We start from the raw sequence: 14,719 nt of genomic DNA on the forward strand, positions 1-14,719 counted from the left end.
GTGAGTGCGTCCCTCTCCTCTCTACTGATGTTGGAAGGTGGTGGTTTAGCATTGCTGAGGCAGGCTGAAACTTTGATTCTGAGCTGTTCTGCTTCAGCCTCTTTAATTTTGTTGTTGCGGAAGGAACACAGAACATGTGTGACTAATAATGCACAACAATGTACAATAAAAATCATGTAAAAAATCCTGTTTAAGCATGAATGTTTATATTAAAACAAGGCTATTTAAAATTTGCCCTACAAGTTATTTTATGACAAAAATGGTTCTCATCGCTCAGTAGAATCAATAAAATGACAGATTGTTGTCAAAATCTTAAAATAAAATTTATTCAATATTAGTTTTGCTGGTTAGTCAGCATCCAGCACTAATCAGCTGTCTTTAGTGTGTGTACCATCGACCCGTATGTAGAAGGACTGGAACTTCTTGTCATGATCCCAGAAGTTCAAGCCAAAAAGGATCCAACATCCGCATAGGCCACAGACAAAAACACAACAGGGCAGCTCTGATGAAACAGAACTTACTGGTTTCAATTCCCACCAACGAGAGAAAGAAGGAACATTTGGTCCAATATTATAACAGGGTAGAGATACCTTTTTATTTTTTTAGAAAGACAGTAGTAACTTATTTAATTTTATCCTTCGACTATTTAAGTGTGCAGAAAAAAAGGCATAGTGTATTCAGTCATTAAAATTTGTAATTAGTCCCATATTTATAAAGCCAAATTAGGAACAATAACTGTTGTGAAGTTCTAGCCCACTCATTCCAACATTGCTTTTGTTACATATTTTGATGTTTGATGATTATATTTACAATAGCTCTCTTACAAAACAAAACCTTGATTCCTGTTTTGTTGTATTTTTGCTGCTGTGTTTGGGATCATTGACTTTTATTTTTCATGGTCTAATTTGGTCAAAATTGTAGTCATGATTGACTGTAGAGACCTTTGGTCAGTATAGGAGTTCATGGTTGACTCAATGACTGCATGGTGCCCAGGTCCTGTGTCTGCAGAACAAGCCCAAATCATCAGCTCTCCACCACTTTTCCTGACAGTGCATTACTACTTTGGTCTCATCTGTCCGAAGGAAATTGTTCAATAGTTTTTGTGGTTTATTCAGATTCAAACGTTCCCAGTTTCAGCCATACAACCAAGCTATTTTAGACAGTCAATAAGGTACATAATAATAAACAGGCATTTATTCCAAAACAGGCCAACGGACACTTCACTTTCAGTGAAGGAAGTACAGTGCCTGACGGGTGCAAACGCGCAGCAAACGGCAAAACGCACAGCAAACACATGTATGATGCAAACACGGAAAAACGCGCAAAAACACACAAAAACGCACAAAAACAAAAATTAAAAGGCAAACACAAAAAATCATATGCAAACACACAAAAAAACACGCAAACAGAAAAACAAAAGCAAACACAAAAATATTAAATGCAAACACAAAAAACACGCAAACACATTAAAAAGATGCAAATACAAAAAAATCAAATGCAAACACAAAAAATCAAACACAAACTAAATAAAGCATGCATGCAAACACAAAAAATCTAATGCAAACACAAAAAAAATCAAATGCAAACACAAAAAACAAATGCAACAGAAAAACGCTGCAAACAGTGAAAACACCAGCAAACTCGCTCCACAAAAACGGAAGTGCTCCAGACCACTAGGGGCAGTCGAACAAAGAACAAATCATAAAAGGAACTTCCAGGAAGAAAGACATGTTCCAACCGCAAATAAATCTCACAAGAAGAAGAGGAAGAAAGAAAAGGTTTGTTTATACTTGATTCATTCAAACACGCAGTCTTTTACAATAGTCCCTTTTTACATGACGTCAGACAACTTACGTTCCGACTCTACGCAGTGGATCATTACTTCCGGGTCTGTTCTCCCTCAGGAGACCTGTCTGGAAACTTCACGGAATTTCATTCATTCAACATTTATTTATAGAGGTTAAATTACAAGATATAGCGCAAGGTAAGGTTAATAAAAACAGTATTTGCGTGTTAGTTAGCTGTGGTAACATTATCCATCTTTATCAATTTACCATTCTGTAACTGTGTAAGGAAACAGCCTCCAATTGTAAAGTAAGCTAGCTAGCAACAACAGGTAGCTAAACTCTACACTGCTGCTGCCTGTCAGTGCTTTACCATTAAAATGTTTACTTTAACTATTAATGTAAAATCTCTGACATCTTCCAACACTGTTGTTTAGAATAGCATTTTAAATATTGAATTAGAAACTATATGTCAAACCATTTCCATGTTCTGATGATTAATAATTTCTCTTTTTACTTTCTTCTCGTGTCCATCTTTCTCAGCAGCAGTAACTCAGCAAAGAGGACACCCTGAAGACCCAGGCTCGTCTGAGGATTTTAGTAGAGAGGACCATGTGAAGGAGTACCAGTCAGTCAGGAGGTTCAGTCAATCAGCTGTGGATCATCTGCTGCTGCCTAATATCAAATTATCAGGAGCCTCTTTATGGAAAAGGAGACAATCTACACCTCCAGATGCAGGAAGAGGGCCACCTGCATCATGAAGGACCCCACCCACCCAGCACACACACTTTTTGCCCCACTCCCCTCAGGAAGGAGGTTAAGGAGCATTAAGTGTAGAACCACTAGACTGAGGAACAGCTTCTACCCTGAGGCTGTTAGACTCATGAATCTCTAACTAGAATAATCACTGTGAAAAACCATATCATGTTGCTGCTGATCTGTTTCATGTTGCTGCTGATCTGTTTCAATGTTGATGTGTTCATGCGTGCACATCTGCTCACAGACTCATGTTCATGTTTGTGGTGATGTTCAATGTTTTATGTTATGAGTGCTTAGTGTATATTTAGTTGATGTTTTTCTTAGTTCACATCTTAGATGTTATTACTGTTTTTCTTATACATTTTATTGTTGGATGTAACTGGGACCCTGTGTACATAATTTCGCTCCACCACATGTACCACATGAGGTGCGAATGACAATAAAGAAACTCTGACTCTGACTCTGACTCTGACTCTGACAAACCAGTCTAGAGCCTCCCTGCTCCTTCAAGTCACACTTCTTGGATGAACATTCATTACTGCAAGCAGCTGTGTTGGAAATCTCTCCGTATATGTACAAACCGAATTCCAAAAAAGTTGGGACACTAAACAAATTGTGAATAAAAACTGAATGCAATGATGTGGAGATGGAAAATGTCAATATTTTATTTGTAATATAACATAGATGACAGATCAAAAGTTTAATCTGAGTAAATGTAACATTTTAAAGGAAAAATATGTTGATTCAAAATTTCACAGTGTCAACAAATCCCAAGAAAGTTGGGACAAGTAGCAATAAGTGGCTGGAAAAAGGAAATTGAGCATATAATGAACAGCTGGAAGACCAATTAACACTAATGAGGTCAATTGGCAACATGATTGGGTATAAAAAGAGCTTCTCAGAGTGTCAGTGTTTCTCAGAAGCCAAGATGGTAAGAGGATCACCAATTCAACCTTTGTTGTGCAGAAAGATAGTACAGCAATACCAGAATGGTGTTACCCAGTGTAAAATAGCAAAGACTTTTAAGTTATCATCATCAACCGTGCATAACATCATCAAAAGATTCAGAGAATCTGGAACAATCGCTGTGCTTAAGGGATAAGGCCGTAAAACTCTACTGGATGCTCGTGATCTCCGGGCCCTTAAACGTCACTGCACCTCAAACAGGAATGCCACTGTCAAGGAAATAACAGAATGGGCTCAGGAATACTTCCAGAAAGCATTGTCAGTGAACACAATCCACCGTGTCATCCACTGTTGCCAGCTGAAACTCTACAGTGCAAAGAGGAAGCCATTTCTAAGCAAGCTCCACAAGCTCAGACGTTTGCACTGGGCCAGGGGTCATTTAAAATGGAGTGTGGCAAAATGGAAGACTGTTCTGTGGTCAGATGAGTCACAATTTGAAGTTCTTTAAGGAACACTGGGACGCTATGTCATCCAGACTAGAGAGGACAAGGATAGCCCAAGTTGTTATCAATGCTCCGATCAGAAGCCTGCATCACTGATGGTATGGGGTTGCATGAGCGCTTGTGGCATGGGCAGCTTGCATGTCTGGAAAGGCACCATTAATGCAGAGAACTACGTTCAGGTTCTAGAACAACATATGCTCCCATCTAGACGTCATCTCTTTCAGGGAAGACCCTGCATTTTTCAACACGATAATGCCAGACCACATTCTGCAGCAATCACAACATCATGGCTACGTAGTTTTTATTCACAATTTGTTTAGTGTTCCAACTTTTTTGGAATCCGGTTTGTATCTTTTTTTTTAAATCTATTAATGAATGAATTGATGTTGTGAAGAATTCTGTCAAAACTTTTTTAAATAGCTTGTCTTCAGTAATCTGCATATGTACATCTTTTACATTTAAATTGCATCTGTTTGTATATTTTACACATCTGGTAATGTATGTGGAGGAAATGCTAAAATTAAAACTTTATTGTGTAACAATTAAACAAGGTTTGTGGCAGCTTCTTGCAAACATTCATTTAATAATTTTAATGAACGCTGTACATGGAGCAATGTTGGTAAAGAAAGTTTGTACATATATATATATATATATATATATATATATATATATATACACGCACGCACGCATGCACACACACACACACACACACACACACACAAGAGGGCACTTCTTAATTGTCAGCTGCTGGATTTTCATTTCTGGAGATAAAACTTGTCTCTCCAACTCTTGAATTCTCCGTGCAGCATCATCCAGTTGACCTAAGGGAAAAGAAAATATAAACATTAATAGACGTCACTTATCCACCCATTAATTTCCTGTTCAATTATCAAATATCTTTTGTATTGCAGCATTTCTCCTTTTACTTATTACTGCCTTGACAGTTCTGAGATAAAGATTTTTTTTTTCAAAGGGGAAAACACAAAATATGCAATATTTTCCATAAAGTATAAAGCTGCTCCTCCTCATTCAAATCATTTCATGTATTTACTGTCAGTCTCTCAACCATTAGCAAGTCCAAAATGTTCTGAACACAACACCGAGATGGTTACAGTGTTATTCACTGAAATATATTTTTTGCTAACCTTAATGCTAACCTGGAGAAGGATGTCAGGCAGAGTCGTGATCTTTTGCCACTGCACCTGCAGGCAATGCCTCCTCTGTACAGTTCCCGGGGTCAGGTATCTCCTGGGAGTCATCCTGGCCAGCAGCACGAGACACTTTCTTGCTCACAGGTAAACTGACTCACAAGCTTGTGAGCGTCTCCCTAGAGGTGGGAAATCAGACACTTCATGGTCAGGACATATTTTTGTTTACAAAAAAAAGAAACTGTCCAGATGACCTAACTAAAAAATGTTGGATTGTATACCTAGATTATTTAGCATGGACTTTTGTTGTTTTGTTTACAATATTTTAAAAAATGTTCAGCACTATCCTCCCTCCATTTACCCCAATCATTCCAGTGAAATCTAGATGGCACTGCTCATCGTTTAATCCTAGTTCTTCCACTGGCTGATGAATTTAGATCTTCTGGGGCAAAGTGCAGACTGCATGGGTGCTCCCACGAAGGATTTTAAAAGTTGGCCCTTCATCTCTCCTGATCGCTCTCACCCAACAGGAACGTATTTCTTTGTCCGCGGGAAAATCATGGAAACTCAAATACTGTGTTTTTAGTTTATTATTGGAACAACATGGCACACTGCAATAACGTCTTGATGACTGTGTCATGCTGGTTAGATGAGCTGCTGCTGAGAAAGATGGACACAAGAAAAAAGTAAAAAGATAAATTATTTAATCACATCAGAACATGGAAATGGTTTGACATATAGCTTTTAATTCTATATTTAAAATGCTATTCTAAACAACAGTGTTGGAAGATGTCAGAGATTTTACATTAATAGATAAAAGTTAAACATTTTAATGTTACAGCACTGACAGGCAGCAGCAGTGTAGAGTTTAGCTCCCTGTTGCTGCTAGCTAGCTTACTTTACAATTGGAGGCTGTTTCCTTACACAGTAACAGAATGGTAAATTGATAATGATGGATAACGTTACCACAACTAACTAACACGCAAATAGTGTTTTTATTAACCTTACCTTGCGCTATATCTTGTAATTTAACCTCTGTAAATAAAGGTTGAATGAATGAAATTCCGTCAAGTTTCCAGACAGGTCTCCCGAGGGAGAATAGACCCGGAAGTAATGATCAACCGCGTCGAGTAAGAACTGAAGTTGTCTGACGTCATGTGAAAAGGGACTATTGTAAAAGACTGCGAGTTTGAATGAATAAAGTATAAACAAACCTTTTCTTTCTTCCTCTTCTTCTTGTATGATTTATTTGTGGTTGGAAAATGTTTTTCTTCCCGGAAGTTTCTTTTATGATTTATTCTTTGTTCAACTGCCCCTAGTGGTCTGGAGCACTTCCGTTTTTGTAGAGCGAGTTTGCTGGTGTTTTCACTGTTTGCAGCGTTTTTCTGTTGCATGTGTTTTTTGTGTTTTCATGCATGCTTTTTTTAGTTTGCGTTTGATTTTTTTGTGTTTGCATTTGATTTTTTTGTTTGCATATTTTTGTGTTAGCATTTTTTTGTGTTTGCATTTCATATTTTTTGTGTTTGCGTTTGTTTTTTTGTTTGCATGTTTTTTTGTGTTTGCGTTTGTTTTTTTTGTTTGCATGTTTTTTTGTTTGCATGTTTGTGTTTGCATATGTTTTTGTTTGTGGTTGCATTATTTTTTTGTGTTTGTTTTTTGTGCTTGCATTTTTTTTTATGTGTTTGCATGTTTTTGAGTTTGCATCATACATGTGTTTGCTGCGCGTTTCGCCGTTTGCTGCGTGTTTGCACCCGTCGACCACCGTAAGGAAGTCTTTTGATACAACTTCATTTTCACACTTCCTTACATACAGTGTGCGCTCTCAGGACATTATTACATGCATTGTCCCCTCAGTGAGGACTGAACTAGACAAAAGGGCCTTCTCCTTCTCCGCTCTAGTTTCCGGAAATATCTTGCAAAATGATCTGAAGCTCACGACCTTGACCTCTCAAAGTGGCTTCAAACATCTGTTAAGTTCATGGCACAAGCCAATGCAGACATGTTCCTGTTTTTAGTATTCTACACCGCCTTACGACCTAGCTGTTTGTTTCATTTTTTTTAACCATTTTCTTTTACTTGTTCTTCTCTATTTCATTTGAGTTTGGTCCCTTTATACTTCTTACAGTTTATACATTAAGACATGGACATTTTGTCAAAACTGAGAATCAAATTATCATTGAGATTTACAGAGGAAAGTTGATAGATGTTGGACTATAGGACACGTGAGCAGTGTGACATAATTCAAGATTCTAATTAAATATTGACCAACCAGTTTCTTTTAAACAAAACCAAAGATGATGAATTAACAAGCTGCCCTTTTGTTGTGCTTACAGTACTCTGAGCATGGTCTGGATTATTGAGCATGCATCAGGAAAAATAGTCTTGAGCGTTTACAATTTTCAAATTTCTAAATATATTTGAGGAAAGCTTTATGTTTGAGGAATACCTGGGTAAGTCCATGGTGTTATGGATAGAGAGGGTAGTGGGCTGAGACAAACTGCTGTCCCCCAGGCCAAGAGCAGAGCTGTACTCCAACAGAGGGGACTGGAAGGCAACACATGGCTCCTCAGGAGGAGGCATTTCTCCTTCTCTACCAGCGTGTTCTTCATAAGGAAATGTTTTAGCTGATGATACGTTCCCTTTTGTTGGCTCCAGAACCAGAGTACCTTTTCTTCTGCTTAGTCCAAACTGGCGGATTCGGTCCGGCTGGATTGTTTGTGAAGACAGAAAAAAAAAGAAAATTCTGTAAATATACAATCCCAATTCTGATAAAATTGGGACCTTTTTTAAAATGTACTATATTAAAAACAGAACGCAATGATTTGCTAATTTAAACTATATATTTTATTTACAATGAAACATAGTAAACAAATATGGGAACTAAGAAACTGCACCACTTTTTTTTTTTAAGTATGGTAATATTATTTGATGGCAGCGACATGTCTTAAAAAATAGGGTAGGGCAGTAGAAGTAAGTGGTATGAATAAGAACCAGCTAGAGCAGCATTTAATAACTAATTAGGTTAATTGTGAAAAGGTCAGTAAAGAGGACTGGATATAAAAAGAGCATTTTAAAAACAGTGAACCTTTCAGAAGTTAAGCAGAGGTTCACCAGTCTGTAACAAATCGTGTTTAAAAATAGTGGTGCAATTTCAGAATAATGATCCTCAAAAAAAAATTTGGGAAGACTTTGAATATTCTTACTACATCTACAGTTACAAGGGCGACTGTGGCTGAGTGGTTAGAGCAGTCGTCCTCCAATGTGAGAGTTGGGGGTTCAAATCCACCAGCAGTCACATGCCGAAGTGTCCCTGGGCAAGACACTGAACCCCTTGTTGCCTCTGATGTGTGTCCCATCAGTGTATGAATGTGATAAATCACTGATTAGTCTCTTTAGAATGATTTGTTCCATTAGCTTTGTAGAGATCTAGTAGAGTGCTGTATGAATGGATAAATGAGGACACAGATTGTAGTGGAAAGCGCTTTGAGTATCTTGAAATAAGATAGAAAGGCGCTATATAAGTACAGTCCATTTTTAATCAAATTAAATCAGTCAAAAATATTTGAAGATTCTGGAGAAGTCTCACCAGAGGAACCATCCAGCCTGTTATTTTAGTATCAGTGCCTCTGGAATGGGCAGCTTAAACATTAGAAAAGTCACCATCAATGCAGAAAATTACAAAGGGATTTTAGAACATCTGCTCCCATTCAGGCAACAGCTTTTTCGGGCGTAGCATATTTCAGAAAGACAATGCTAAACCATCAGTTTTAGTATCCTGATGCATGCTCAATTCTCATCAGTTTTAGATTTTTCTAACTGGATTACTGAGCATGCATCAGTATAAATGCTGAACCATGTTAAATTCAATTCAGCCATCCATCCATTATCTTTACCCGCTTCTTCTTTTTTTGGGTTGACCATGTCCCATAGCAGCCACTGTGCGAGAGGCGGGGATACCCTGGACAGGTCTCAAGTCCATCACAGGGCCTCAAAGAGACCAACAAGACAAACAAACATTCACTCTCTCTCTCTCACCTAGGGACAATTTAGAGTTAACAATCAGCCAAACGTGCATGTTTTTGGTCTGTGAGAAGAAACCGCAGTACCTGGAGAAAACCCATGCATGCACAGAGAGAACATGCAAACTCCACCCAGAAAGGCCCCCTTACTGGGATTTGAGCCGGGGACCTGCTCTCCGAGAGGCAGCAGCTCAACCAGTTGTGCCACCGTGCTGCCCCAATAAAATTCAATTCAGTTTATTTATATAGCGCCAAGTCACAACAGAAGTCGTCTCAGATGCACTGAATAGAAACATTAGAAATAGAAACATTCATATATAAAAATAATAATTTAACATTATTTATCTGAGGAGCAGCTTTGAATTTAACTCCATCACAGAACTCTCATCTTGAGCAAGCATGAAGGCGACAGTGGAAATGAAAAACTCCCTCATGAGAAAGAAACCTTTAGCAGAACCAGGATCAGGACAAGAGGACCATCTGCTTCATCCGGCTGGGTTCGGTAGGAACAGATACACAATGGCAGATCAAGAACCACATGTTAAATATCAAATGAAAACTATTGAATTTTAACAAATCATTTAGGGAAATGAGGTCAATTTGTCTTTTGGTAGTTAAGGCAGCAAAACAAGCTGACCCTAATTATAGGATTTATCAAAAGGAAAGTCTTAAGCCCAGTCTTAAAACTGGACAATGTGTCAGCCTCAAGGACAGAAACTGGAAGTTGGTTCCACAAGAGAGGAGTCTGAGAACTGAAAGATCTTCCTCCCATTCTGTTTTTGGAAACTCTGTGGACCGCGAGTAAACCTGTGATCTGAGAGCGAAGTGCTCTGTCAGGAAAATATGAAACAATAACTCAAATATCTTTCTTTTCTTTTCTCTTTAGAAATTTATTCATTTCATTAAAAACAAAGTAACTATATACAATAGAAAATAAAAAAATTATATACAATCAAAAAATAAAATGAAAGGCAGCAGAAGAAGAATAACTCTTATATCTGCCCCTTTTCTTCCAGAATATAGTCAAACAAAAGTAATTTACCAAAAAACAAAGCCAAATAAAAACAACATCAACTCAAACAACAATGTGTATAGATACACATTATACTGTTCCATATTCCTTCAGAAAACTAACTTTTAACATTTTCTTAAATATGTAGATAGATATGGCAGATTTTTTTTCTTTTTTATTAACTTATGATTTTTAGTTTTATTTGTTACATATTGCAAAACAAAAAAGAACATATACGAAAAACGAAGAGAAAGAAAGAGACAGAGCAAAGCGTTGGGTGACATCTTATTTTATTATAATAAGGTGATTAGTTCCTGTAAAGGTTTCTGAACAATGTCCATTGTTCCCACTATTCTTCAATTTTTGATTGTTGTAGTCTTAGAATATACAAAAATCTCTCCGTGTTATGAATTTCTTCCACTATGTCCATCCAGTTGGTTAAACTGGGAGGTTCCACCTTACTCCATTTCCGTGTGATCGCTTTCTTGGTCGCTGCCAATAATATTTTAATCAAGTAGATGTCTTTACCTGGTATGTTATTTTCTGATAAATAACCTAAATATATGACTAACTTTTTTGGGTAGTTCGTGTCCTAATATTTCTTTAAGTTGTTTACAAACATCTCCCCAATAACATTTCAGTTTTACACAATGCCAAAAGACATATGAATGATATCCTGATGCATGCTCAATAATCCAGGTAGAAAAATCCAAAAAAGTTCAATCTGGTCCTCTGGACATTCAAAAAAAACAAAAAACAAAACAAAGCAAAAAAATATAGAAACGTTTCGTCTCTCATCCGAGAGACTTCCTCATTCTGAGGAGCTGTTTTCAGTTCAGTCTCTTAAATAGCACCTTCTCAGAGTGGATCAACCAGTTTGCTGCTGACAACCAAAACCAGCTGATCACATGATCAAGAAGGACCATCAGCCTAACAACGGATCATTAGCACCTGATGGCTGTTTACTGTTCACAGGGGGCTGAGTGATACCAGCAATCACAGCATTGTAAGAGGGGGACAGTTGAACCCGGAGGCTCCACCCCTGTTTAATGATGGACGATTTCTTTTCACAAAGATGGCCTCCTTTACTCCTCTCTCAAACCATCGTTCCTCTCTATCCAGGATGTGAACATCTTCATCCTTGAAAGAGTGACCGCTGGCCACCAATTATGTAGATGAACAGATGCTCAGATATATTCATCATTTAACGCGGATTCCTCATTTTTCTGGACTGAATAAAACGTGCATTGAATTTAAGGAAATGCAAACGTGAGACGTCATTTATATTTGACCCATCAAAATGAATGCGGTCATTTATTTACAGAATCAAAATTTAACATCAAACATTTACATTAATTTGGCAAATTATGAAAATAACAACATAAGCAATCAATCAGGAAAAATCATACGGCCATGATTTTTCCGTTGCTTCACCACAGACATTTATGAAAACTGTACAATTATGATCTTTTACCCACATGAATGTGGGTGAGCACTTTACACAGACATTTCTAAAATATCTGGAAGAATTTCTACTTGATAGAAGAGTTTAAAGATGGAAAGAAGTTTAGAGGGAGTAAGATGGTGTGTGAGGGGTGAAATGTGTTCACCAGAATCGACACTCTCCGGCTTTCTTCAGCTTTTCCTTACAGTACACTTAGGTGATGAAATCGGCTCCTTTACCTGGAGATGTCTCAGGTGAGATTCCGTTTAACGCACCCTTTCAGCGTCTCAGTAGGATGCTGTTACTCGTCCGAAGTAATGGCGAGGCTCTGTTCGACACATATTCACCTCAGTGGAAAATGTTATAATCCCATGGAACTCGGAAGAGCTCTGTTGTCAGGATCATCCCGTCTCTCACAGAACTGGTTGGACTGTGTATCCAGCAGAACTCCAACAGCACTCCATCAGAACTTCAACAGAACCAAAAGAGATGAGTGTAGACCGCAGAGTCCTGGCCTGATGATGTTGATCTTCTGTGCTGGTCCATCCTTTTGGCCAGTGGTTGTTTAGTTTCCCTGATGTAAGACTGATCACCCTCCTGACACTGAACAGCATACACAACATTACTCTGTCTTCTTCTTCTTTCGGCTGCTCCCTGTGTTAGAGGTCGCCACAGCTAACTTGGTCGCACGAAGACTTGGCTGTTATTTTTATGCTGGATGCCCTTCCTGATGCAAACACAGACCACGAGCTACCACAGCCCTCTGTGTGGAGCAGAGAGCTGCTATCTAGGACACCCGGAGGAGCAGATGGTGGGGGTTAAGGGCCTTGCTAAAGGGCCCAGAGCGGGACAAATGAGGGTGGGGGCAGGTGTGGGTGCTTCACCTACCCCACCCACATTTTTGATGTTGTCGGTACCGGGGCTTGAACCGGCGAACTTCCGATCACAGGCCCACCTTCTCTAACCTCTGCACCACTACTAAATCTTCGAAAACTGTGGCAACAAGGAGATTGGTCTGTAATTGTTAAACACACGTTTCTCACCATTTTTAAAAAGAGGAATTACCTTGTGTTACGACCCCAGTCGTAAGTTGAATGCGTGTGAGTGTGCAAAGCCCTAATTGTGCCAATTAGTGTCCAGGTGTGCAGCTGGAGGAAGACACTGCTGAACGAAGCTGTGATTGGCTGCCTGGAGGTGCTGCACAATAAGAGGAGCTGAGTTGGCGATGACAGCGGTACACGCTTCTTATCTGTTCTTAGTTTTTAGTATTATTTTACTATGTACTACCGTGAATAAAATACAGGTCTATGAGTTGTGCAAATCATTGCATTCTATTCTTCTTTGCATTTTACAAATGTCCCAACATTTTCAGAACTTAACAGCTGACCTTCTTCTCAGGGTCATTTGCACCTGTTGCAGCCACTTTCAGTTCCAAGTCTTTTTCTCTGCAACAAGGACACAAACGTGTTGGTGCAGAGTTAGAAAAATAATTTCCTACTACCTCTTAGGGCAAAAAGATATCCAAATGAAAACAATATAAAAATAAAAAAATATATAAAATATAAAAGATCAGTGAAGATGTACCTCTTCTTGTTACGGAGCTGTTCAGCTATCTGCTCCTGCAGCTCCTTTTTGTAACGCTCCTTCTTCTTCTGCAAAGCCTCATCTGAATCAGCTGCTCCTGATAAAAGGCACAACAGTTTACAAGAAAACGTTAAGCCCTTAAATAACAAGTATATATTTATTTTACAAAACAAACAATTTGATGTTTAAAAGTTAAAGAACTTGTCAAGTTATAAAAGGGTTTGAATGTTTTAAATCATAAGAATATCTTTATCAACATTACCAAAACATTTTCCAACTAATTTAGTTGTCAGTCATTTCTGATATATATATATATATATATATATATATATATATATATATATATACATTTTTTTCATGCATTAGCTTTTAAAAACCGTGTATCTGTATTATTTTAAATATGGTTAAATTACCTATTAAAAGACCTGTGATAAACTCAACATCCTTATTTTTGTTCAGTGTTCTCGATCTGCAGCATTCTGTCCCAACACCTGCTAAATTTTTATTTTTGGCCCTTAAAAAAAGAAAAAAAAGGCTGAAACATGGAGAACAAAAAGGAGCTAACAAGTCTGAATAATGTACACATAAAAATAAGAAAAAGCTCCATTGTTACCTGCTCCTAGTTGCCTGGCTGTTATATGTGGCCTCAGCTCCCTGCAGCCAGAGCCGGGTGCCTGCTGCAGTATATTCCTCCTCCTCCTCCTCCTCCTCCTCATCTGAATCTCTCTGCAGTGGCCACCCCGGCAGGTCTCCATGCCTGAGAAGAAGTGATTCTGGCTCCTCGTCCTCTTCAGAGAGGCATAGTGCTCTGTGTGACCCTCTGTCTTCTGTTAGCATGGCTGCATTCCTTTGCAGTTCAGAGCTCTGTTTGGGAAAAACATCGGTTTGGTTTTCAGTTGGAAGTTGCTGGAGAAAACAATAATTACTAGTTGTAAAGTGTTGTAGGCAAGAGGGTACAGAGAACTAACCAAGTGATTATGGTCATTGCTCACACAAAAAGGCAAACACCTCCTGTTCATATTAGGTAGCAATATTCATTCTTTTGTGTGTCAGTGCCATTGTGCCAAATGTGAACTTGCATCAAGAAGTACCACAAAGTTTGATGCCTGTAGTTTGAAATGTTTATCTTGCTCCAGTTTGTGCTTCTGACAGATACAAATGTACTTCGAGGGACACTTCTGATTAGAGCTAGACTGATTAATTGGCATACTGATTTAATCATCTTTTTGACACTTTTAAAAATAAAATTGGTTGGCAATGAAGGAGGGGGCGTACCAAAGAGACCATCTTATCACAAGCAGAACTGGTTTGTTCCACTTGGGAGTAAGCTGTTGGGGGAAGAATCAGTTTTGTTGTGTGTTTCCTCGACTGATGAAGCCTTCCAGACCGAAGGCGAAACGTTTCAGCACAAAAAAAAGAAACCGTCCAGATGACCTGACTGAAAAATGTTGGATCAAACTTATTATACTGTACATATTAAAATTATATATCCTGGCAAACAGTGAGGTTCACAAGATTACTAAAGTTTGCGGTTCATCACCTTTAATGTATTTCAGAAAA

At 38.3% G+C, this 14,719-nt stretch overlaps 1 protein-coding gene across 1 annotated transcript in view; it reads right to left on the reverse strand.

Moving 5' to 3' along the window:
* LOC119408313 (centrosome and spindle pole-associated protein 1) overlaps positions 1-5,211 on the reverse strand; it is a 51,651-nt gene extending 46,440 nt beyond the window's left edge. Inside the window, exon 1 of the mRNA XM_037675111.1 lies at positions 5,110-5,211. Within this exon, the coding sequence (XP_037531039.1) occupies positions 5,110-5,211 (102 nt within the window). The remainder of the gene's footprint in view (positions 1-5,109) is intronic.
* Between the last annotated feature and the right edge of the window lie 9,508 nt (positions 5,212-14,719).

Source organism: Nematolebias whitei, chromosome 4, assembly GCF_014905685.2.
Source record: "Nematolebias whitei isolate Nwh7 chromosome 4, NemWhi1, whole genome shotgun sequence".
Classification (NCBI taxonomy): Eukaryota; Metazoa; Chordata; class Actinopteri; order Cyprinodontiformes; family Rivulidae; genus Nematolebias; species Nematolebias whitei.